At 49.4% G+C, this 23,880-nt stretch overlaps 1 protein-coding gene across 1 annotated transcript in view; it reads right to left on the bottom strand.

Moving 5' to 3' along the window:
- Window positions 1-23,880, bottom strand: part of Grik4 (glutamate ionotropic receptor kainate type subunit 4) — a 284,402-nt gene that overhangs the window by 81,713 nt on the left and 178,809 nt on the right. Inside the window, exons 8-10 of the mRNA XM_027930584.3 lie at window positions 21,687-21,848; window positions 11,244-11,396; window positions 10,335-10,439 (exon numbers count right to left, since the gene is read on the bottom strand). Coding sequence (XP_027786385.2) covers window positions 10,335-10,439; window positions 11,244-11,396; window positions 21,687-21,848 — 420 coding nt within the window. The remainder of the gene's footprint in view (window positions 1-10,334; window positions 10,440-11,243; window positions 11,397-21,686; window positions 21,849-23,880) is intronic.

The raw sequence follows: 23,880 nt of genomic DNA, 5'->3' as shown, positions 1-23,880 counted from the left end.
CCTATGAGCCTCATCACATTTTAATCAGCTGATATATAATATATATCATATGTGGTATATTATATATAATTTCAATAGCCCTGTTGATTTATATGTGTTTCTGTTTCCAGATATCTCACTTAATATACAATGCTGATTCATTAACAATGAACAACAGCATAATAATTCACACCCAAAGCTTACTGAACATGGATTTTCTCTATAAGGCACATCCCAGTCTTTGTGTCTTTAGGAACACCAGACAGCACTGGAACACTGTGATTGGAAGTTAAACAGAAAACTTACTAAGAAGGGAAAATAGCACAAAAATACCAAAGCTATGGCATTGTGGAAAAGATACTTGTTTATAGTAAGAGAGCTGAAACAAGAAGACAGGGCCTCTTCTTGTTCAGTGTCAGCCAGAGACGTGTATATCAGGTGACTCAGATGTTTTGCCACTTTATGAATGTCTGCAGAAAAAAAAAAAGTTATAAATACTGTTTTGGGGTTTACACAAAGATTTGATCAAGTAGTCAAATTTGCAAATATGGAACCCATAAATAATGAGTTATATTATTAATAATCAGTTATATTCATCTGCACTTGAGTGTCTGGCTTTTGCCAAGATGTGCTCAGACTGCCATCCTTAATTTCCAACCTCTGGGAAGTGATGCAGAATTTGGTCACCATTCTTACTGCCAAAGACAATAAGCCCACCCTGACTGTTCTCTAGTGACAGATAACTATTACTTAGGGCAGGAGTGGAGCTTGGGCCACTTCTGTTGGCTCTGACTACAAATGTCACCCTTCAATCATGCTCCTGTGGATTTAAGGTACTCCCCACCTAGTTCAGGATGTCAGAGGTTAAGCTCCCCGGAGAAGGTCTGGAAGGACGCTCAGATCTCTTTCTTTTGGGGACAGATGCACTAAGCAAGTTTAAAATTTTCTTTTGCCTATACCCCAACTCCCTCTTTTTCTGACTTCTATAATCAAAACTCTCAGAGCCTTAAGTATTTTGGGGGGGATGATCCAGTTGGCCTTCCTCATGTGGTGAGGGCATGGCAGAGTCTGCAAATAGGAAGACTCATCTGCCCTTCTCTCTCCCACCTCCCGGAAGCCTGAAGATATTTCAAATGAGCTGCTGAGGAGAAAATTTGTCAGGGAACTTGGGCATGCTAGAGATTTTTCATCTTATAAGAAAATTACTGCCAAAGAACATGACTCAGTCAGGGCACGCCTGGCTTCATTTGTTCAGCTCACCAAGTGAGAAGTACCTTGGGAAAGCTGCTCTACTAATCGCATAACTTTGAGCTCCAAGTGCAGGTGCCAGTTGAACTCATGACTTTGATGAAGCCTCAAGGCTGAAGGAAGTTGATCATTCCCTGGCCCTCAGGAAGGCCGGTTGCTAAAGTCAGGAGAATGCTGGGGGAAAGGGAGGGACAGCTTCTGAGCTTTCAGTGATGGGCTGGGTACGGCTGGTGCATGGCCCTCACTGGATGCAGGCTGTACTGGGGGCTGTGCAGAGCGTGGGTCTGGGCCTCACTGTGCTCTGTGCTCTGAGAAGATGGGGAATTCCTAGTTTGGAGTGTCAGTTGCTCTTGTCTGAGGAGTGCCATGCTATGCAGGTCCTTGATGTGCTGTGGCCTCTCCTAGGAACAGCTATCATCTTCACACCCACCCAGAGTCATTGAAAAGTGGGACTGAATGTCAGGGAGTGGAGAAACAGATGGAGGTAGAAAGGACAAAGATTAGGGCTAGAGAATAGACAGAGGGAGGGCAGGGAGGAGGCCAGAGGAAACTTCTCGAAGCAAGGAGGGGCCACTTGGCAGAACTGATTTCTGCCAAGCATGGCTGGCATGACCTGGTCCTTGCAGTTCTCGTCCAGGGCTTCAAGAGGGACTGAAAGCCTTGCTCACCCCAGCTTTGTCTTCTGTGCCTTGCGGTAGGCTACAAGCAAGATTCCAGGAATATTGCAAACAAAGACTGAGAAATATATAGATAGACATCACCATGTGAGACCACAGAACTAAAATTTGCACAATATAATAGAATCCTCAAAGCACAGCTATAAACAATGTTCCATTTTGTGCTCAATAATTTTATGATGCACATGAAGCAGATATTATTATGATCATCATGTCTATTTTACTGAGGAGAAAATTTAGGAACCAAATGCCAAAAACTGTGAGATCTTGGCTTAACCCTGAGTCCTCTGTTGCTAAAACCTAGGTTCTTCCCACTAAGCCACACTGCCTGCCCCTGCCAGGCTCCCCACCCGCCCTGAAGGTGGATGCATGGCCTGCTGGCAGTCCTCAATCTCTGGCCAGGGGTCTGCTCCACTTCTCTTTAGAGCTGGCTGCTGCAGGTGGCTTCAGGAGATGGAATTAGCAGGTCGCCCTCTTCCAGCTCCCCCAGGCATGAGCTGGCTGAAGAGGCACGGAAAGGAGTCACTGGGAACTGGCAAACTTCCCCAGGCTGATCTCAGGCAGAAGCGTGATCGGGCACATTACACGAAATATATTTAAAACGCAACACTTCAGAATCCTGCTCCTCTGCCCAAAAGCAGCCCCCTGTTCAAAAATTTAAGTAGCTTTAATTTGTTTGCCGGCTGATGTGTGAATAAGTTTCTGCAGTCAGTGAATATTCCATCAAGGCTGATAAGCAGAAATTTCCTATGCTTTGGGACAAAGAACCAGGGCACTAGAGAGGCCAGGGCACTAGAGAGAAAGCCCTTCAGAGGTCATCTGCCTTTGACCATTGGTCATCCCCGAGGTGCCAGGAGAGCCAGGTCCTCAGAAGAGAAGATAAGGAAGTCTTCTAAAGAACCATGGGAGCCCTGCTCTTAGAGGAAGAAAATGGAAAGAGAGAGAAATGTGTCAGTGATTCAAGGGACCTTTCATTTGTATTTTTTAAAGTACCAGTTGCCAGCAGGGAGGTTTGGCCCATGAAATCTCTCTTGAACAAGTTGGGGAGCCGTGGCTTTAGAAGACTCTGACAACAAAACCCTCAGATCCTAGGGCTCCACTGTCCCTGTTGGCTCTGAGCTCCTTAAGACCTGGAAGGCACCTGCTGTGTGCAACCCTCCCTGCGACCCAGTGAGGCTCTGCACAGCCCAGGCCCTGCTCACTGCTGCACCCACTCTAGCAGGGCAGTGCTGGCTCACACTGAAAGAGTCCCCAAGCCCAGAATGACAGCAGTGTGAGGGTGCTACAGCACAGGAAGGCACAGGGGGACAACATACAGAGCACATCACCTGTGTTTGCAAGGGCGTCAAGAAAGACTTCCTGAGCTGAGTGCTGGGAAGGAGTGGCCAGGTGCAAAATGAGTGGGCACAGAGATCTGTGATGGTGCGCAGGCGTGGACTGCGAGACGGCCTGGTGTGTCCAAGGAAACCATCATCTAGGATGGCTGGGGCAGTGTGGGAGTGGGGTGGGCAGGAGAGGAAGCTCAAGGCAAGCAGGACACTGCACATTTCAACCTGAAAGCAAGCGGGGGTTCCTGAGGGGTTTTAAGCCCAGGAATGAGACTTTCACCTATTCTCTGGTAGAAAAGTTGGCCTAGCTGACCTCCAGCTCTGAGAATTTATGACATTCTAAGAGATAGTGTCAACTATTTTAAACTTCATGTCAATTCCCCTTCTCCCAGCTCCTTAATTAAAAAGAAGAAATAAGTGACTTCTCAGTCACCTTCAAAGCAGCCCCCAAACCACCCTCCCTCACCCCGATCTGCTGCCTCTCAGTTTCTTCATCAAAGGCAAAGCTGCTCAGGCTGGCCCGGGGGGATGGCAGGCCAAGCAGCCTCCCCAGCTGGCCCACTCTCATAGGTCTGTCCCCCACTGGGGAGCTGGCACTCTGAGGCTGCTCATTTGCAGCAATCAAACCCCCACCCCAGCGCTCAGAGCCAGGTCCCAGCAAGGCAGCTTCAAAGGATCTGCATATTTATGGTAAACTCCTTCCTCAAATTGAAAATGCATTAGACGGTGGCAATCAGGCCCTTCTTGGAGCTACCTCCCCCACTGGCAACCTGTGTGAGCCTTGATGGCTGTTCTTAGCGCAGAAGGAATTGATGCTGTCATGGAGGAGGCTCATAATAAGAGGGCTGGGAGCAAGGGCACAGATGACGGGTGGGGCCTCTCTATGGAGGTGACACTCTCTTCACTGTTCCTCCAGTATCATGTGATGGATGCATCAGTGCAGAATCTCCCCTGAGATGGGGCGTTTTGAGTTCTTTTGTAGTTCTATGTTGGAGTGCCTTTGAAGTGGGGGAAGGGGTCAGAAGATGGGGACCACCGGAGCGGATCCCACAAGCAGCTCTGTTCAAATTGCCTTCAGAGTAACAGAAGCACTTCCTGGTGGCCCCACTGTACAGGGTTGTAATAAGAAATGCAGCTGCCTCTGTACCCATCAGGAGTACTGCAAAGCAAGCTCCACCATTGCCAAGACTCCCCAGGAAAGGGGCAGACTGGCCTCTTTGTGGACTGTGTCAGGCAAGATGGCGGCAGGGAAGATTGAAGACATGCAGGCTGCCATTGCAGCTGTGGGGACAGGAGGTTGGATCCTGATTTCCAGAAGCTTCTCAAGAGGACCTTAGATCCCCTAGTCCCTGTCTTGGAGAGGTGATTCAGATAAGCTATCCTCCTGCCTCTGATAAAAACCACACTCAAATCACTGAGACTGACCCCTTGAAAACTAAGATTATATCTGCTTTGGAAAACAAGATAAGGCAGTCAACTTATAAGATATTTTACTTGCCTTCTCCTGGCCATCCCTGCTAGTCTCTCCATTTCCATAGGAAGATTGTTTAAGGGACTGGTGGTTCAAGGAAAGGGTGGCTCAGGTCTAGTTTCCATGAAAAGTCCATGTGAACTAGACTGGGGAAGATGGCAACCAGAGTAATTAATTGACCCTACTGCCCAGAGTTCAGAAAAAATTGAAAACAAACTTCAGTAAGCAAGCTAATTCAGCAAATAGAAATTGGGTGTTTGGTTTGAGGTGACTGATAGTTCCACAGAGCCTCAATTTGGGGCCCTGGATCATCTGGAGCCTTGCGTCTTGATAGAGAACTAAACAAACAAAAAATCATCCATGGTGAGAGATTTGTAAGACATGACATGTTGGGAATAGGTGCAGGGTGCTTCTCAAGGAAAAGAAGAGGAGCATGATTAGTACACTGTACAGTCATCACGGGCTGCAACTTCTGCCTTCCCCAAAGATCACAAGCTCTGAAATAGATTGTGACTCATTTTCATGCATTCCCAGCCTTTGACAAAGAGTAAATGTGAAAAGATTTTAGTCTAAATTCAGGAATGAAAGAATGAATGAGTGACGTAAGATCAAACTGTTTTTATACATCTGAGAGCTGTTAAGAAAGGAGAAGCAGATTATTCTAGGACGCTCCAGAGGGTGGAATTAGGAAGTAGAGTTTGACCCGGTGCCTGGAAAAATCTGGAATGTGGCCCTGAAGAGATGGTGAATTCCCCAGCCCAGGACATGCTCACAGAGAGGCTGGGGGCTGTCTCTCACGCACAACACAGAACATTTTTGCATTGGTTTGGAAGTTTCATGGAGCAGCCTTCCAGGTCTTCTCCTAGCCTCGAAATAAAATTGAAAGGGCTGGAGTGCAGCTCAGTTGTAAAGTGCCTTGGACTTTGAAGAAGCAAGACCCCAACTCAGTTCTTCAGTCTGGCACTTACTGAATCTATGAATATGGATACATTTCTTTATCGCTCTGCCTCTGTTTTTTTTTTTTTTTTTCCACCTACAAGATGAGAGAATAGCTTTCATGCAGGGTTGATAAAAGGATGCAAAAATTTAAATATGTATATACACCACTCAGCACGGTCCCTCACATAGGCGACAATGAATGTCATCTATTATTATTGTATCAGTGGAGCCAGCCTTCCACATAATCATAAGAAGGCAGAGGAGAGCCATGGGAATCTAGTTCCAATAATCCTTGGGTTCAGCTGGCCAGATGTGGAACCAGATGTGGACAGGTTACCATCTTCACTGCACTTGGGAAGAAAACTGAGGTGCCCATCTCCTGGTCCACAGTGAACCAATAGGAAAAGAGTAGATCCACACCTTTAGCTCTGGATGTCAAACCCCACAGGCTTAATTAAAGCCTGTTAACCCATTTCCGATCCTCTGGGGCTAAGAATCTCTGATCTTCAGACAAATAAATGAAGAAATTAAGGGCCTTCTAATGCCATGCTTCTTTTTTCCCTACTCTCTTTCAAGCAGAACTTCTTCCAGATCAGGAAGGGGACTGTGCTGTGCCCATAGTACCCAGGATGCCTTCTTGGGGAGGAGAAGGGGAACATTGGGTGAGAATGGGAATCACATGGGCAGAAATGGAGCATGGACTGAGGCAACATTATCGACTTCTATGCCCACACATGCAAAATCAGGAGATGGTCCAGGTTCAGAATGTCACAGATACCACAGGAAACATGTTCCCCCAAACATGTTCCAGTGGAAGCTCCCTGGAATCCCAAAATGGGAAATGCTCTCTGAGCCGAATCAAAATAGTAATTTTTTAAATAGTAAAAAATAACCCTGAATTCTGAAAGACTATTTTTAAAATGGTAATAATCCTTTAATCAGCCACTGGCAGGGAATATAGTATTTGGTTCAGACATTTTACCAATTACAACCCACTGGGTCCCTGCGTGGTGCTTTCTAAATAATCAAAACCAGCTCTTAATAGTCATTTGCCCAGGCGGGCAGAGAAAGAATAAAACCAGATCCAAATAAGAAGATGCCATTACTAAAGAAGATCCAATCTAGCAGGTCATAAGAACCAGGAGACCAGGGAAGTGGGAGAGTCAAGGGCATGGGCTTTGGAGCTGGACAAACCTGAACATAGATTCCTGTGTGCCCAAGTCCTTGCTGATAGCAGGACGTGGGCCAATTGCCTTACCCTTGAGTAAGACTTGAGCTTTCTTACTGTTGAACTGGGAACTGGCCTACTGTGAAGAGTCCTTCTCAAGACTGCAAAGTGCACATGTGGGTACCTGGCACTCAAAAGATATTTCCTTTGCTCCATGTCACTTGCCCCGCCCCCCCACCCCCTGCCAGCATCACCTTGGATGGAATTGGGAGACTGTTAGGGCAGAGATATTGGCATTCCTTCCTTCCACCCTGGAAGAGAAGCACGATTAATCATCACTTCCTAAACCATTTCTTCATCCTGCAATAAGCAGGGGAAGGACACCTGTTAAGAGGTAAAGACTGGGTGGTGATTGGGATGGGACCTGGGGACCAGCGCTGCAAAGCTACATCTGTGCCCATGACACATCATGCACAGTGTCCACTTGGTACCAGAACCAGACAGAAGCAGCAGGACATTCATCAGACTTTCCCAAGGAAAAAATAGGTCATAAAAAGGATTTTCACCATCCACTTTGTAAGTCCAGCCAGGAGTGTGTCTCTTGGGGCAGCTGAAAGTCAAAAACATCACATCCTCTTTAATGGTCACTTGTGTGGCAGATTAGCTCAGAAGAGTGGGGTGAGGTGCAGGGAGATCAAACAGGAATTTTACTCTTGCTAAGGCAGGATTTGCCAAAGGGTAACCTGTGGACCACTCACATCCCAATCTTCCATCTAGGTGCCAGTTAAACAGCAGATTCTGGTTTTACTAATCAAAAGATATAGTCGTGAGTTCCTGTGGGGCTACTGGGAGCTGCTGTTAAAGGGCAGTGAGCCACTACAAAGGAAGCCTTAGGGTAGAGTCTGGGGGCTGCAAGGTGGGTGCTGGTGGTGTATGATACTGATTCTTATGTATGGATGGTTGGGTACTGGGGTTTGAACATAGGACCTAGCACATACTAGGTAAGTTCTCTCCACTGAGCTACATCCTCAGCCCTTTTTCTTTTATAATGAGACCATGTCTCCCTAAATTGCTGAGGCTGGCCTCAAACTGTGTCAGCCTCCTGCTCAGCCTCCAGAGTCATGGGCATACACCACCATACCCAGCATGATGATGACAATTCTTAATGATTCAGGCAACCTTGTGGCCTCACAGCTGGCAGAAGTGTGTCTGAGTGGCAGCCAATGTAGAAGCACAACTCAGGTGCAGAGAAATTTTGAGCCCAATCAGCTGTCTTTCAAGTGAGAGGCAAGACCAGGGCCACTGGAGTTGTCCCTGGATAGGAGGAGTGCTGGAGGTGGGTTCTTTCCAGGGTCACTCCTAGAGCAGGACTGAGGTCCAAGAGGAATTTTTCGATGCCTGAGAGGGGTTTCTACGGGTGGGTCGGGGGCTGGCGCAAGCAGGATGTTCTCCCTGCCCTTTCAGACCTTTGATTTCTTTGCACCCACTTCTTTGCCCTGTTGTAGTCTTCCTTGGAGTACTTACTGCTTTTGACCTGATGTTATTTGTGTTTGTACACCTGTCATCTGTCCCCTACTAGAATACATACTTCACAAAAGCAGACACTTTCTCTTAAAAAAAAAAAACAAAACTGTACCTAGAAGGCAGGCCAGCACAAAGAAGGGGCTCAACACGCACTTCTTGAAAGAATGAATGAATGATCTTCATTTTGCATCCCCCAAGCACATCAGAGCTCAGGGAAAAGCCTGCCTGACATTTCCCACAGGCTGGCAGCTTACTTATTCAGGGACTGATGAGCCCGAGGGCATGATTTGAGTTTAATAACCCAAAATTGAAGTTATTTTTTCCTGTGTCACTCTTGTTCACCAGACCGTGAGCTCTTTCTCAGTGCAGGGACTGTCTCTTTCAGCTTTGTTTCCCCCAAGCCCAGCACAGTGCCTGACACATAGTACACGCTCAATAAATGATTGGTTAGATCAATGGAACGACCACTGTGTGATATTCCATCCCCAATAGTTTCTGGCTGCCTGCCTGACCTTGTGCCCATTTAAGAAGCTATGAAAAATGGTGGTTGTTGCTTAAAGATCACATAGCCCCAGCTCAGAGCTGTGAGGACCTAATAACAGAGTTGGCACCAGGGTTGGGGCCATCTCCCTCCATCGGGGACTTATTGTCTTCTAAGAAGGGTGATCTTACAAAAAGTGTTCTAATCATTGCCCTTCTACAAGGAACTCCACTGGATACGTGAGAAGGGCTGAGGAGGACTCCCCATGAGCACAGAGTATGGGAGGCAAATATGACGGCTCTATGGTACAGACGTTCATCCACACAAGCTGAGGTACCTGATGACTGAGTGCATGCCGTGGCCCCACCCTAGGCCACCCCACTCTTGTGGGGTGGAGCCTAAAAATTTGCATTTGTGCACATTACCAACATGATTCTGATGCATAATTTTCCATCATGGTTAGAAATGTGGAATCTACTGGGAGGTGTAGATGGGCCCAAAACCAGCTCTCCTGTGTCCAGTGCTCTTCACCGAGGACAAATCCATCAGTCTCCCGGAGCCTCAGTTTCCTCACTGATAGTGAGAGCATTAACAAAATGCACCTAACACTGTAGGGTTCACTAGTGAATACATGTTATGTGGCAGCCCACGGTAAGTGCTTACTAAGTGAGAGTTGCCATCGTTATGCTGGTGACGGTGACATGAAGACGGTGATTCTTCCTCATCTGCTAGAAAGGGGGACTCTGCAAGCCCTACAGGGAGCATTCCCTGGCTCAGCCACTTGGATAGTCAGGAGGCTCTCTAACATGCCTGTTTCCTGCTTTGATTAGGACCTGCCTCCCTATTTCCAGGCTTTTCTAAGGTTGGAGAGGGCTCCTAGAAAGGAAGTTGATTATTAAGGTGGTGGGGAGGATGAGCGACCTGAGAGACACTTGGAATGGCTGTCAGAATCCCTGATTCCTCTGATGGAGGAGGATCCGAGAAAAGGTAAGAAGGTTAACGAAGGAGAATGAGAACAGGAGTAGGAAGCTGAGAGGAGCCAGGAAGGACAGAGCAGCCCTGGGATGATGGGAGCAGACAGGAGAGGAGGGGTTGATTGGCACGAGGTGGGGCTGGGGTTGGCCGGAGAAGAGCTGACGGGAGAGATGGGCCTCCACTCCATCGCCGAAGGGCCTCCTCAGCCCATCTGGGATCCAGTCTGTGCTTCGCCAGTGAATCCCTGGAATCTCATGGGCTCCAGAGTTAGGGTAAAATTCAGTGAGTAGAATAATCCAGAAGAGGGGATAAGGACAGGGAATTCCTTCCTTAAGTGACACCATCCCCCTTCTCACCTCCCTCTGTGACATCATGCTGGCTGACCTGGCAGGAGGGGGACATCAGTGCTGGGCGGGACCCTGCCTGGGATGCAGTCTGCTGTTCTGGGGGATACCTGACATCAAGGAGTTAAAGAAACGGGCCAGGGACAGAGACAGGAACAACGGGGTGGGGTCTGTCACCACAGCAACACAGCCAGGCTTACCTGTCGAAAGCCATTCCTTGTGAACTGTAAGATTTTCAGGGCGTAGTTGGACCTCTGGCCTTTGCTGTTGAATTCAATGTGGCCGGTGAGACCTTCCAATTCTACCTGTCCAAGAGAGAGTGAGTTACAGCACCAAAGAGGCCCCACATGCCCTTGGCTCCAAGCAAGCATTCCATGGGCTTTGGGGGATGTCCAAGAAAGGAGAAGTCACGGAGACACAGTCTCCTGCCCACCCACATCCAATAACCCCATGCCAATTCTATTTCAATACAAGTCAGGATGCCAGCTTGAGCACAGAGTCCCTCTGCCCCTTCTCTAGGGACCTGTCTGTAGCATTTATTCTCTTTGGGCAGGTGCTCACCACCTCTCAAGCCTTCAGGAAGCCAGGATGCCCCCTGAAACTGACTCAAAAAACACTAAGCCCAAGACCCTCTGCCCCAGGCTTTTCTGTCAGGAGATGTCTTACTTGTAGGTGGAAATCCATGCTGCTCCTCAGAGGAAGCGTAGCCATGGAGAGGAACATGGGAGAACCCAGCACTGAGCTAGAATTCTCCAGGCTGCAGCTTCTGGAGGCCTCACAGGCTCCAGAGTGAGGGTCTTCCCAGCTGTGCCGAGCTTTGCTAAAACCGTTGCTGAGCAGAAAGGCCAGCTTCCAAGCCTGGCTTTCAGGGCCCCTTAGTAGTCTAAGGTTCAAAGGTCATTGCCTTTGGAACAAACTTGCCATGTATACTCAGTGGGCATTAGGTATTAGTGACCCATGATCCAATCAACCAGGGCCACCATAGATGACTTTATGTAGGACTGTGATCTACCTACAGGGAAGCCTGGAGCTGAAGGGCTTCCTTGTGTCTTGAACCAAGCATCCCACCCCAACAAACTAGGCTGGGCAGACCCTCAGCTGCTCCTCACCATGCGCAGGTAGTTCATGAGGCTGGTGCCATGCTGCCAGATCTGGGCTGAGCCGCAGGACAGGGGCTTCACGCCGATCTCCTGGCTCCGATTCAGTTCCTGGACCGCTGACACCACAGCATAGACGGCGTCAAATAGCAGGGCCGAGGACAGCTGGGGGAGGTAGGAAGCAAGGAAGAGAGAGGAGTTGACGAGATGCAGAGAAATGGAGGAAAGAGAAGAGAGGAAAAAAAGAGAGAGAAAGGAAGGAAGAAAAAGGAAAGCAAAAGAAAGGGGAAATAAGGGTGCATTGCCACTGCCCTCGGCCCTCCCTGTGTCTGGGCTTGCACTTCTGCTGACTGCCCAGGCTCTTGTCCACAGGCACTGTGCAAAGCCTTCTCTGGGACGGAAGCATCAAGCTACCCCTGTGGGCTCCAAATGACTCCAAGGATATGCCCCCCCCCCCAACCCTTGGGGAAATTGCAACTTGCATTGTTCCCAGGAATTCCCAAGAAGGAGGTGGGGCTGCTTATCTCAGGCAAAGGGAAGGAAACTGACCACTTCCCTCAGCTTAGCCTATTCTACTAGGCTTAGTGGAAGGTCACTTCCTCTTGGAAGCCCCCCAAAGATGCTGCTTCTTCCTAAATATACCTAGAATTAGTGTCTAACTTGTACTGTTCAATCTGACAAGTATATTTGAAGCACAAGGTAAGTTCAGAAGAGGAGAGGCCTCCTCCTGTGATATTCCACAGAAGGATGTGGAAGGGAGGAGCAGGGAGAGAGAACACCAATCAGGGTAGCAGAAGACTGAGTGAGATGGACCCACCGAAGTCTGTAGGGGTCAAAAAAAGGGAGATGTCTTTTGGGTGATCAAGAGAACACATCGTGGAGGATGCCACACTGGATGGGAGCACTGAGGATTTGGGTGACACATTATTGGATATGAGGGTGGGGAGCAGCCAGGGAGGAAGAAATACAAAGACTAGGAACTGGAAAGTGTGGATCAGCCCAGGAGGGAGCCATGAATCAGATTCATACTCAGGGTCATATTGTAGATTGCCTTAAGCCATGGTCGTGTCCATATTTCCATCTTCCCTATTAAAATGCAAGCTCCTTAGGGCACCCAGGACCTTAATGTCTATATGCTGCATGGCAACTTGCATGGGGTCTGGCAGGTGGTTGGTTCCCAAGACCTATTACTTGACTGCACTATTGGCTGACAGATGCCCACTGCCCAGTGAGTTAATCTATGGTTACAGCCTTTGGAGAGGGGAAGCCTGAGGTGTTTGGGTTCAGGTGGTGACAGCAGAGACTCCTGTCCTTGGGACATGTTCAATCTAAGAAGGAAATAATAATATGCTGAGTTAATGTTCACAAGGTCCCTGACCAGAAATACCTACCAAGTGTAAATTGTGGTCAACACAGTTCAGGGGCCCTGGGGGTGCTCCAGGAAAGCAGGTGGAGCCCTCTCAGGAGGAGTGAGGTTGAGGGACTAGCAGCTCATGCTCGATCCCATTGCAAGGTGAGTTTCTTCACAGAATTACCATGTCCCCCTATCAGCAGTTCAGTGCTGCCCTCCCAAGACTCTCCTTTGGACTGAAGACGACTTTTTAAGGACTACCTTTTTAAGGACTGGCAGAGCACTCTCCCATGTGACAGACTTCTTACAACTGGCCTCCCACCTGGCCAGGCTCCACAACAATGGCCCCTCCAAGGATGGAGGAAGCCCACCTAATGTTTCTTCAAGCCCTCCAGAGAGAATATGCTTGGCATGAGATAGCAAAGTACAGAGGAAAGAGCCTGGAAGCAGAACTTCAACCCGGAGTCCAGACCCCAGTCCCTCCTTTGGGTGCTGAGTTGACCCTGAGCATCTTGAACCTTGAACCTCTCAAAATCAGTGACAGTTCCATATCTATAAAAGAGACACAGCAGTCCTTGCCTCACAGGGCTGTAAAAGCGTTCTATAATGGCAGGAGTCAGGGGTCAGCCTTCCTGAGAGCAGGGACCTGCGCCGCCAGGTCTGCCAGGCATTGGCAGGAGCTCAGGAAACAGGCTGGCTGAATGCAGTCTCGGGGGAGCAGTAGAAACGGGGAGCTACAAGGTCAGAAAACAGGCTGGGCAGAGCACCTTATTTCCTGTAGTTTGGGGCCAGGAGACCTATCAGGGGAACTGGGTGAGCTGATTTTGGATGATCTCTTTCAAAGGCAGTTACAGGAAACACAGACAACACAGTTTCTCTAGTCCAAGCTCACCTGTGCGGTAAAAATCACCTGGCCAGGGAATCCCTTCTTCGCCCCTCCCTCCCTCCCTCCCTCTCTCTTGCCTTCCTTCTTCCTCTGCTTCTTTTCTTTCTTCCCACTCCCGTGTCCCCAGCCTCTGGCAGGCACCCTAGACCTCAAATTTCCCCTTCTAACCCAGTCAATGAGGCCAGCCCTCATTGACTCCTCTCTGTCCCCTGGTCCTGAATCTACCTATGACCTGAACACTAAGCAGACAAGGGTACCCAAATCCCTGATCAGGACCAGAGGAGAACCCCATGGCCCTGCCGAGCGGGGCTGAGCCAGGCTGAGCACTCCTGCGAATCCTCCAATCTGTCACCCCTCCTCGACCCCACTGCCCTTCCCCTTGGCCACCTAGCTCCTTCCTCATTTGATTCAAGGATCACCTGCATGGCACCTGGTGCTCCTCCGCGAGCCTACAACTTTCCTTGTCCCTTGCACATAGTTCATTTTCCCCCAGGCCCGTGTGGTTCTTTTATTAATGGGCCTCTCACATTTCCTCGCCAAGAAGAGAAATGGAAATGATGAATGCCACACGCTCTCCCTTTCCAGCGTGCACAAGCATCTCCCTCAGGGGGAGCTACTTACCTTTATTGCTATTGGCTTCCAGAGCCTTCGGTTTGGCGATTTAAGTGATCCTGTAAACCAATTCCTGGCCCGCCCTCTCCCTTGCCTCCCAGTTACTCTCTCCATCCTAAGATTCCCCAGAACACAGTGTCTGAGCTGGAAAGGATCCTAGAAATCAACTAGTCAGGCTCTCATATTACAAATGGAGAAACTGAGGCTGAAGGAGTTCTCTTGCCCAAGATCACCCAACAAGACAGCACAGGGCCACAGCTGGACCCCTGCACCCCTTTGTCCAGTTTGGTTTCTTCCTAATTCTGTAGCCCTGTTTTCCTACCCACTGCCCGCAGGGTGGCCCTAGAGAAGCCTAGGTAATCTTCACTCTCTCAGATTTATTCTTGTGCCAGGATGACTGGAACAATCTTTCAAGACATGGTCACCTTCTCCACAACAGATAAGAACACTGGGCACCTGGGCCACAGAGGAATGGTGGGCAGGCTCCTCTGATGCCCTGGCTTTGGGTCATCACCCAGTAGCTTCCTGGCATCCCTGGCCGTTTGTCCTCACATTAACTCAGGTAAGAATCACTAGCTGAGCACACATTCTCCCTTTCTTTCCCCCATTTTGTTTAGGTGCCTCCCCCCCACCCCCTGCCCACTACCAGGAGCTCCAGAGGGGGCTGACCCAGCCCCAGGGCCCAGGTGAGCCTGAGTGATCCCAATCTCCTCATCCCCCTGCCAACGTGTGATTCAGGACAAGTGACCCAGTTCAAACCAATGAGGGATGAGCTGAGGTCTGGAGAGAGGAATCTGCTTCTCAGGAGGGTTCTGTGTCCTAGGAGAGAGTCTTTGTTCCTGCTTTGGACACTTCTGCATCTGGGGAGATGCCTGGAGCAGCTTCAGCCAACCTGGGCCCTAGTCTGAGCATGAAGTTGTCACCAAGGGTGACCAAGCAGAGATGGAAAACATGTGGGTCTCCAACCACATCACTCTGGAGTCTTGCTGAGCCATGTGACACTACCCTGCCTTTTGTGCACAGGGAATTTTAATTAGCGTTTCTATTACAGGAAGCTGAGAGCACACTAACTGGTATGGAGGCTCTGGGGATCCTGGCCTCTCAGGAGTATTGTCGAACCAGGTCCCCAGGGAGACTTGGGCCTCAGCCCCCTCAAGGAGGGGCCTTCCTGGGTGAGGCTGTGCGCTAGTCCCTGAGAGACCATCAGGACTGCACCCAGCAGAGGAAGCTCGCTCTGCTGTTCCGCACATCCTCCACCAAGCCCCCGGCTTGCTCCTGCCACCTGTTGTCGCTGTTCCCACTCCGTCTGGGATGTGGTTTTCTTGGCTGATGCTCTTATTAGCACACGAGCCGGATGCTGGGAGATCAGCTTGTGCCTGTTTCCAATGTCCTTTGGCTCCTCTAACTCTGGGGCCTTCAAGATTCTCCTAGTAATTACAACACCAGCTGGGGATGCGGGGTGGGGGTGGGGGATGGGGAGCCGGTAGAAGGAAAGTCATCAAGTCTCCTGTCTCACCTCCGCTGATAAATTGCCTTCAGAGCTGACATGGGTGATATGTCCCAAGTAGGTCTGGGCTTCACAGGTCTCCACAGTTCAGCCTGGGCTGATGGAGCTGATCCCTTCTAAGTCATGAACATCCTTCTGCCCACACCCCAACCTTGGTTCAGTCTCCTGAGGGTCCTCCCCTCATTACCAGACTGCCCCTCTTTGGCAGGCTTCTGGCAATCCACCCTCTCATTACTGCTCTGAGAACTCGCCCCTACTCCTCCAACTCCGGACTCCTCCCCTTGCCCAGCTTCACCTCCCAGGGTGTGAGGGGCTGCAATGGCTCTGCCTCATAAGTTTCCCCTCGAGTTGTTCCACATCTCCATCCTGAAGCATCTCTTTGCTCTCCTAATTGCTTTCTCTCTCTGCTATTATTTACTAATTTAGCTCTGGAAAGCATTTGGGACCGCAGTCAGGGAAAGCGGTTCCCATCACAAAAGCCCTAGTTTCTATCTCCACTTCTGGGCACAAGGGAAGGGGGCGTCTCTGCTCTTCCCTCCTTTCCCACTGCCTTCCCTTCCATTTCCTTTTCCCCCTCACGATCCCCCTCTCTCTTTCTGAGGTCTCTGTTCCTCCTCTGTGCATGCACGTGCCTGTTTTTGTCTCCGTGTCTGTCCCTGTCTCTTCTAAATATTAAATCCTCCAGCTCAATCCTCATTTAAAATCCTCTCCTCTATCTTGGCACCAAAATGTTGTTTGGCAAGGAACCCTCGACTCTCTTGTTTTTATATTTTCATTTGGTTCTTCATTGTTATTTTCTTTTGAGCTGTTTGCAAATTGTTTCGGGGAAAGAAAGACTTTGTATAAATTAAGATGAATCAAGTCTGACTCAGGGAGTTCTGGTTGGATTCCTTCCTCCTCCCTTGAAATGAAACAGGAATAACTTCTAGACACACACCTGTAGCCCTCGTCTCTCCCTGAGCCTCCGACGCCTGGATTCCCAGGATCCTCTTGGATGCCCATTTGTTGCTGAACCTCTGTAAGCTTAAACTTTGCCCCTCACCCCTGATATAATAGCAGGGCAAGAACCATTAAAAATCTCATGGAATAGTTCTTACAATCTGGATTTTATTCAATGAAATAAACACTTAATTACAAACATCTGCTTTAGCCTAAATTCTAATTACTTAATCTAGCCATCTGTAATTTTAATGATTTCCCACGATTTTCGTTCTTTGCAGCGTGATTAATGGGAATGGCATATGAAACTAGTGGGTGTGTGTCTCCACTCACCACACTCCCTTTTCTGTTTGCTAGGTCCCCGGCAGGCAGGACGCATCTTTGCAGACTGCTGTGGGCTACCTGGCAGGTCCTGCTGCAGGGGAGGCTACCCTGAGTTCCCTCCCTGGTTCCCTTTGGCTCCAGACACTCCATTCCACTGATGCCCTTAGACCTGGGCTCCCTGTCCTGCAAGCTCCACCTGGAATATGGAAAGTGGGGCGGGGGAGGGGGAGACCCACACACAAAAGGAAAGGAGAAAATGCCATAGTGGGGAACATCTGGAGTAGGAGATGGAAAGGAGATCACAGGGGGAAAGGGGGGAGTGAAGGGAGAATATGGGAGCAGGCAAAGAAAGAGCATGGGCCTGAGATGGAGAGAGAAGGGAGAGGAGGAGGGCGAGGAAGGGAGGAGGGGGGGAGGAATGAGACCATCCCACCAGGCAGGAGCAGGTTGCAGTGTTTTCGCAGAGCAGGATGGGGGAGGCAGACCAGGCTGTGTGTTCCTGGAACTCCCTCGCCTTCCAGCTCTCTGTCAGGAAAGAGCTGGACTGTTTGTGCTGGGAATTCTCAGCCCCCAGACAGACAGGAAGAGGATGCCTTTCAAAAGGTAGGCTGCTAAAGTGAGAAGCTAGAGAGAGATCTGCCGCTATTGTCACTGCTGTGAGCTTCCCTTGCGCTCTCTTTGAGGTGACAGTGTCTGTAACACCTCCCATCCCCCTCAGAGGCCATCACAGAGACTTGGCTGGAAGGTTCTCTGGCACCAAGGGAGAGATTTCGACTTCTGGTTCAGGCTGTGTTAAAGCGTGGACCCCGGGGGTGACCCTTAGGTGCCACCTGGCTCTTTGGTGCCTCGGTTTCCTCATTTGTCATAAAGGGCTGCATGACTGCCCTTAACTGTTACTAGGATGCCACAAAGAGGGAAAAAGGTCATGGCTGGGTAATTTTCTGGGGAGTGCTACAGTAGCTCTGTGTGGAGGTGAAAGTCATGACCATGAGTGCCCCAGGCTCCTGAGCAACATGTGACCAGCCAGAAAACAGGAGGGCTGGGTGGAGAAAGCCGAGTGGGGTACAACCAGAGGGACCTGGTGGTCTAGGTCTGAGGCTGCCTGGTCCTCCTCCTACCAGCCCCCTCCAGGCCTCCAGTAAGGCCACAGCTTTCAATCCCTGCAGGGGATGGAACCTCCAGAGAGCACTCCCAGCTGCCCAAAGCCCCCCAGACATCCTGGGAACATGAGCTGTGGAGGCCATGGAGGTCTGAGAACAGAACTGAAAGAAACAGATGAGGCTAGGGTTTCTATCTTTTTACACTGCTCTAGCAGCTTCCACGCCATGGGACAGCCTCTCCAGGTCCGTTGAGTAGGGCAGCTCTGGCCCGGAAGCTGCATACCCTGCCCACTGTCTTATACACAGAAAATGAGAAGCAAGTCAAGTTATATGTCAGAACACGATGGGGTTATGTTCTGACAAGTGCATCATTAGTCAACCGTCACTGTGTGACCATCACAGAGGACACTTACACAAACCAAGATGATCACCAAGTCACCGCATGGTATAACAATAGGACACTGCTGTTCTGTGACCCATGGTAGGCCAAAACAGTGCTATGCTGCTCACGACTATTGGCTTCCCTGTTCTGGGAAGGCTTCCCTGGCCTCTACAGGCGGAGGGATTCCCTGCCTTTCCTGCAGGAGTCATGTGTCTCCAGAGCGTTTTCCTAGAGGTGGAGGTGGATCCACTCCCCACGGTGCACCTTGGAGATCAAACAGCAGCTTTGGCCCTTCCCCACCTCTGCACTGCGTAATGAACCCCAGTTCCTCACCTAGCCCTGAATCCAGGCATTCAGGCCCTTTGCATGTGATATTTCTTCACCGTCTAAAAGGAAAGACTACAGTTCCTCACTCTCTGACTTTGTCCACATGTGTTTTTTTGGTGAACAAAACAGGTGCAACAAGAACAGGATCCTAATTAGAAATAACTCATACTCCATTGTAAGTACCATTCGTCAAAATACACTCTACTGTCATGTACATCTATGACAAAAGTAAAATCCTGGCAGGGCAGGTTTGAAACAGGGGCTATTTGTTTTCTAAAAGAATTATTAAAATAATCATCTTTCTTCTTAGAAAAAAAATAGTATATAGAAAATTTCTCTAATATAGCATCTTATTCTCTATACTTTATCATCTTATTGTCACCTGTAGGTATTCTAGGCCCAGTAAGTTATAATTGCTGCATTATGCAGCTGTTTTTTCTATCAGAAAAATGAGGGGAAAAGAACTTACAAACTAAAAATGCACTTATACTGTCTTTTATATTTACAAAAAAAAAGAGGTGGAAGAAGTCACAGTGTGTGTTCTGCAGACCTAGGTCTGAGAGGGCTTATGGGTTTCCACTTGTTTTGCTGCCCCTCTGCCATCATGAGAAGCATGTGGAGCAGAGCTGTCTGGGCAGGCCCAGCTGAGATCAGTAAACCCATGTTTGTCTCCTGGGCCAGCTTGGAAGAAATGATCCCCAGTTGAGCCCCCGATGCATGAGCTATATAAATGTGCAGTGTTGTTTGCTAGTAAGATTACGTGATTGGTTGTTACACGGCATTTATGTAGCAAAAGCTATCTGATATATTTACTAACGTCTATCCCAACATCTGGCATATAGATTGTTAAATAAACTTATTCAATGAGTAATTGTGAATTAAAGATAGGATTGTATCTCATTTTATCTTCTCAATGTTCTTCTAAGATGGTCAAGTTTAATTAATTAGCCCAATATCACAGATAAAGAATACAAGGTCCAGAGGGGTCACACAATTATCTAAGATCACACAGCAAGAAAACGGAGAGGGGCCCTGTGCCTCCAAGGCCAGTGGTCTTTGCAGCATGGGTGACCACAGCCAGAGCAGGCCCAGCAGCTCTATGCAAGGCTCTGCCTGGCTTCTGTGTCAGGTCCTTACAAAGGATCCTAGTGGTTACTAAGGTCATCTTGTGTGCCTGCTGCTGGCTAATGTGAGCAGAATGACAGGGCTGAAACCCTAGGAGAGAAACTGGAAATATGACATGGGGACCTTTAATTTCACTGGGCTAGAAGCGGAAGGAGGTAAGGTTTGGGCTGGAGAGGAGGAGGCAGATTTTTTTCCCCTTTCCTGATGTCCTGCGGGGAGCCTTTCAAGGTCATCAGCACGCCACTGGAGTATTAGTGGCCTACAAGAACCTCTCGCTCAGCAGGGGAAATGACACATCCTGCACACGTGCTTAAGGCCATCCTCACTGGCCCTTAAGCCATCTAATGGGGTGAGGACTCTCTTCCTTCAGATGTCACCCTCCCCAAACCCTTCCTACGGATCCTTACTTCTTTCAGGTCTAAAATAGCTTGTTGGGACACATTCCACAAACCTTCCATCTGCTTCCTTGGATCAAAGCTTCCTGAGTTCTTCATGAGCTCTGACCCCCTCAGCTACCCCTTTCTTCCTAAGAGTCCCACCAGGCTACACAGGGTCTTGTGAAAGGCCACTATGCCCACACCCTGCCCCAGCCGCCCTACCCTGCATCACCACCACCACTAACTAGGCACTGAGCTTGCATGTTCTAGACCTAGCTTTGCCCCTAGGCATATCTTATCAAAGACAGGCACGGCTCCCGCTTTAAGAGCCCAGCAGAGAACTTCCCACTCCAGGAGGATACCCCATGGCCAACTTCTAGGCCTAATTCTTTTTCATGTTTTTCTATCTCTAACTCATCATTCTGCCTGACTTATTCATTCATTCAACAAATACTTATTAGCTACTTTCATTTTTTCAGGCTCAATGACAGTGCAGTGTGGTAAAGAAATGGTGATCCTAGAAAGAGGCAAAATGGAGCTGTGGCTGAAAGGAAAACCGTAAACCTATATAGTGAAGCCTGAGTTCTGAACTTAGTTCCTCTGCTCACTGTGTGACTCTGGGCTAGTTACTCAACCTTTCTGGGCCCCAGTTTTACCATAGTAAGTTGGAGATACTGAGAGCAGTTGCTTCAGAATATTGTGGTGAGCATCCCATGAGCTGCCTCAGGTTATGCCACATGAGCTGCCAGCACAAGGGCTTTTTCAAATGAAATGGTGCATGTAATCTGGCTAGGACAGGGTCAGAAAGCCACATGATCCCAGGCTTCTGAGAACTCGACTTTTAACCAACGGACACAACAGTTATGCCTGACCTGCCTCAGAGTAAGAATGATCAACCCTGTGGAGAATGGCAAGTGAAGGGTTTGCCTCCATTGCATGCAGTTCAGAGAAGGTACTATGGGGACATGAATATGGGGTGGAGAGGACAGAAAGGAAGCTTCCCTGGATGAACTACTCAGGGCAGTGGCTCTGTGAGGTGGAAAGAGCACTGAACCAGGGGCCAGGAATCTCAGAATCCAGTTTCCCTCTGCAAAAGACTCATCCCTACTCCCCACTCTATTCCCAGCCTGAGTTTCAGTTTCCTTGTTTGAGAAATGAGGGAGCTGATCAGCTCCGAAAGGCCCTTTAATAGTGAGATTGTTGGATACTAAATTCAGACAGTCCCCAGCAACAGCATTACGGGAGACTCTGCCTCAGGAGACTTGCAGACATCGGAAAAGAGAACTCGGTGCCTCCACATGACTTCCCTTGCTGCCCTGTGAACCAGCTGCGTGTTCTAAGCTCACCACTTCTCAGACCTTATCTCTAGACCCATTTCCCAGCAGACCCACACACATCTTTCCGAGCTGGGACTGGAAAAGGGAGAAGGCTGGATTCTAAGAGGGCTTGTTTCCCAGTGTCAGCCCATAGTGGGGTGCAGGTGGAGGCCCAGGAGCTCCAGGGAGGAACTCTGGGGGACACTTACCGCAGGCCCAGTGAAGGGCACGTGGTCACAGTTCTCCTGCCAGGACTGATTGAGGCTCTGGGCAAACTCTTGGAAGAAAGCATGGGATTGGTTGAAAATGGAAAATCCCAGGATGTTGACACGATCATCCACAAGGCTGTCCATTCTCTGGAGTGAGAACTCCTGAAAAGACCCAGCAGTCAGAAATAGAGAACACAGTTAGGAGGGGAGGAAGAGGGGGGGACCACGCTGGAGCACATCCAGGGACCTCACTCTAGTCCAGTAAACATAAGGCGCTCTGCTGGATGCTAGGGGTCGAGGGGTCTAGAAGCTCACTGTGTTGGGGTGCAAGGGAGAAAAAGAGAAATGAGCAGAATGAACTCTAAGCCAAGTATTTACATGATGCACAAGATGGAGAGAGAGGATCATCAGACACGTGTGCCTGGTGAAGGCAGGACTGCGTCCACAGGAGGCAGGACACTTGAGCTGAGCCTTAAAGGATATGTAGACGTTTTCCAGGTGGAAAATGTGTATGGATAAAGGCTATCCCAGCCTTGAAATCTCCAGGCAGACAAAAGCACAGAGGTGACAAAGCACATGGTCATTCAGTGAGCTGCCCACAGTGCACCTGACGAAAGCACAGCTCCTCAGACTGATTCCACCAACCATCTTTTGATGAACCACCCAGGTGTCTTTTTAAAAAGGGACAACTCCTGCACCATACATCTCTAGAGCTGGGGCCCAGGAGGCTGCCTTATCAGTAGGTCCCTGCACACCAAAGTACAGGGGACACCAGATGAGCACAAAGGACCTCCTCCCAGGGATCTGGGGGAGGAATGCTGAGAGATGAGGCTGGGGGCATCCGCTGGGGTTGGATTCTGTAGGCTTGGATGCCAGGCTAGGGGGCTCACATTTTGTCCTGCAGTCACCTCAGTCTGGGTGCAAGGAGACTGTCAACAGAAGAGTGTTAAAATCAAGTTTGCTTTTGAAGAATTCCAACTTGAAGTTCTGCAGGCAGGCTGTGCCTTCCCTTGTCATTATTTTTTTTTTCATTCATTTAACACATTTTTTAAGTGTTTTTCATGCTCCAGACACTATTTTAGGCATAGAGGACATGAATAGCTGCTCTCAAGGACAGCGAGTAAGGAAATAAATTTGTGATCATTTCAGATAGCTATGGGGCCTGGGGCTGCTGCATTAGATGAGGTGGCCAAAGAAGCCCATCTGAGAAGCAGTGACATCTATAAGTTCTAGGAAGTTCTTCCAGAAACCCAAGGTCCTCATCCAATCACCTGACCACACATGAGCCTGCAGGTGTTCATGCCTTCCAGGCTGGTGAGTGTTACAGACAGAGGCAGAGTCCTCTGAGCTCAGAGCCCTGGACCTCCAAGGTCCCACTTGGCCTGATACAAGAAAATCAGGCAAGAGAATATTGACTTTTTAGCTTGCTAATCCCCACTCCTGGAAAAATGCCTTCAAAGGCAGGTCAGGCCATCTCAGACCAAAATCACACTCATCACGTTTATTTGAACATTTATGCCATCTCTGCGGCCCATAGACACTCGGTACTTACAAACCCTAGGAATAACCCATTCAACCTGATGTGACAGATGGCAAGTGCCTGGGGCTTACTTTCTGGCCAGGTGGAGACACCGCTCTCCTTCAGGTGGTCTCCCTTCTGAAGACAGCTCCTCCAGCCCCTGGCATCTCCTTTGCTCTCTCACTGCCATCCACAGCTACCGCCAGGGCCTCAGGCTGCAGGCCCGAGCTCACCTGCCCAGAGCCCAGCCTGACTGGTTTCAGCCTGCAGAGTGGAGTTACAAAGACTCCTATGGAGCCACCAACTCCTGACAGAGTGGAGTTGGATGCAGATTAAGTGTGTTTTGGATTCTGCCACACTCCCATTAGGGGAACACGGATGTGCCAGAGAATGTATTGATTCATAAGCTGATATTATATCCTGTCTCTCTAACAGGGCAGCTGCCCATGCGCTGTGGGCTATCAGCAGGCGTGAGGGGGCAGATGGATAATGAGAAGAGATGCATTTGGCAAGGGTGAGGTGACTAGGGCACAGAGCCAGGCTGTTGTCGGGAAACCAAGGGGCCTCACTGGCCGTGGATGGTGGGGGCTGAAAAATGTCCTCTCCTCCTGGCTTCCTTATCAATGTAGGCAGACACATGGTCCCATCTCCGCGCTTTCCCTGCACATAGGCTGG

Source organism: Marmota flaviventris, chromosome 9 (genome assembly GCF_047511675.1).
Source record: "Marmota flaviventris isolate mMarFla1 chromosome 9, mMarFla1.hap1, whole genome shotgun sequence".
NCBI lineage: Eukaryota > Metazoa > Chordata > Mammalia > Rodentia > Sciuridae > Marmota > Marmota flaviventris.
Note: the sequence above shows the minus strand (reverse complement) of the source record. Positions and strands in the feature narration are given on the sequence as shown.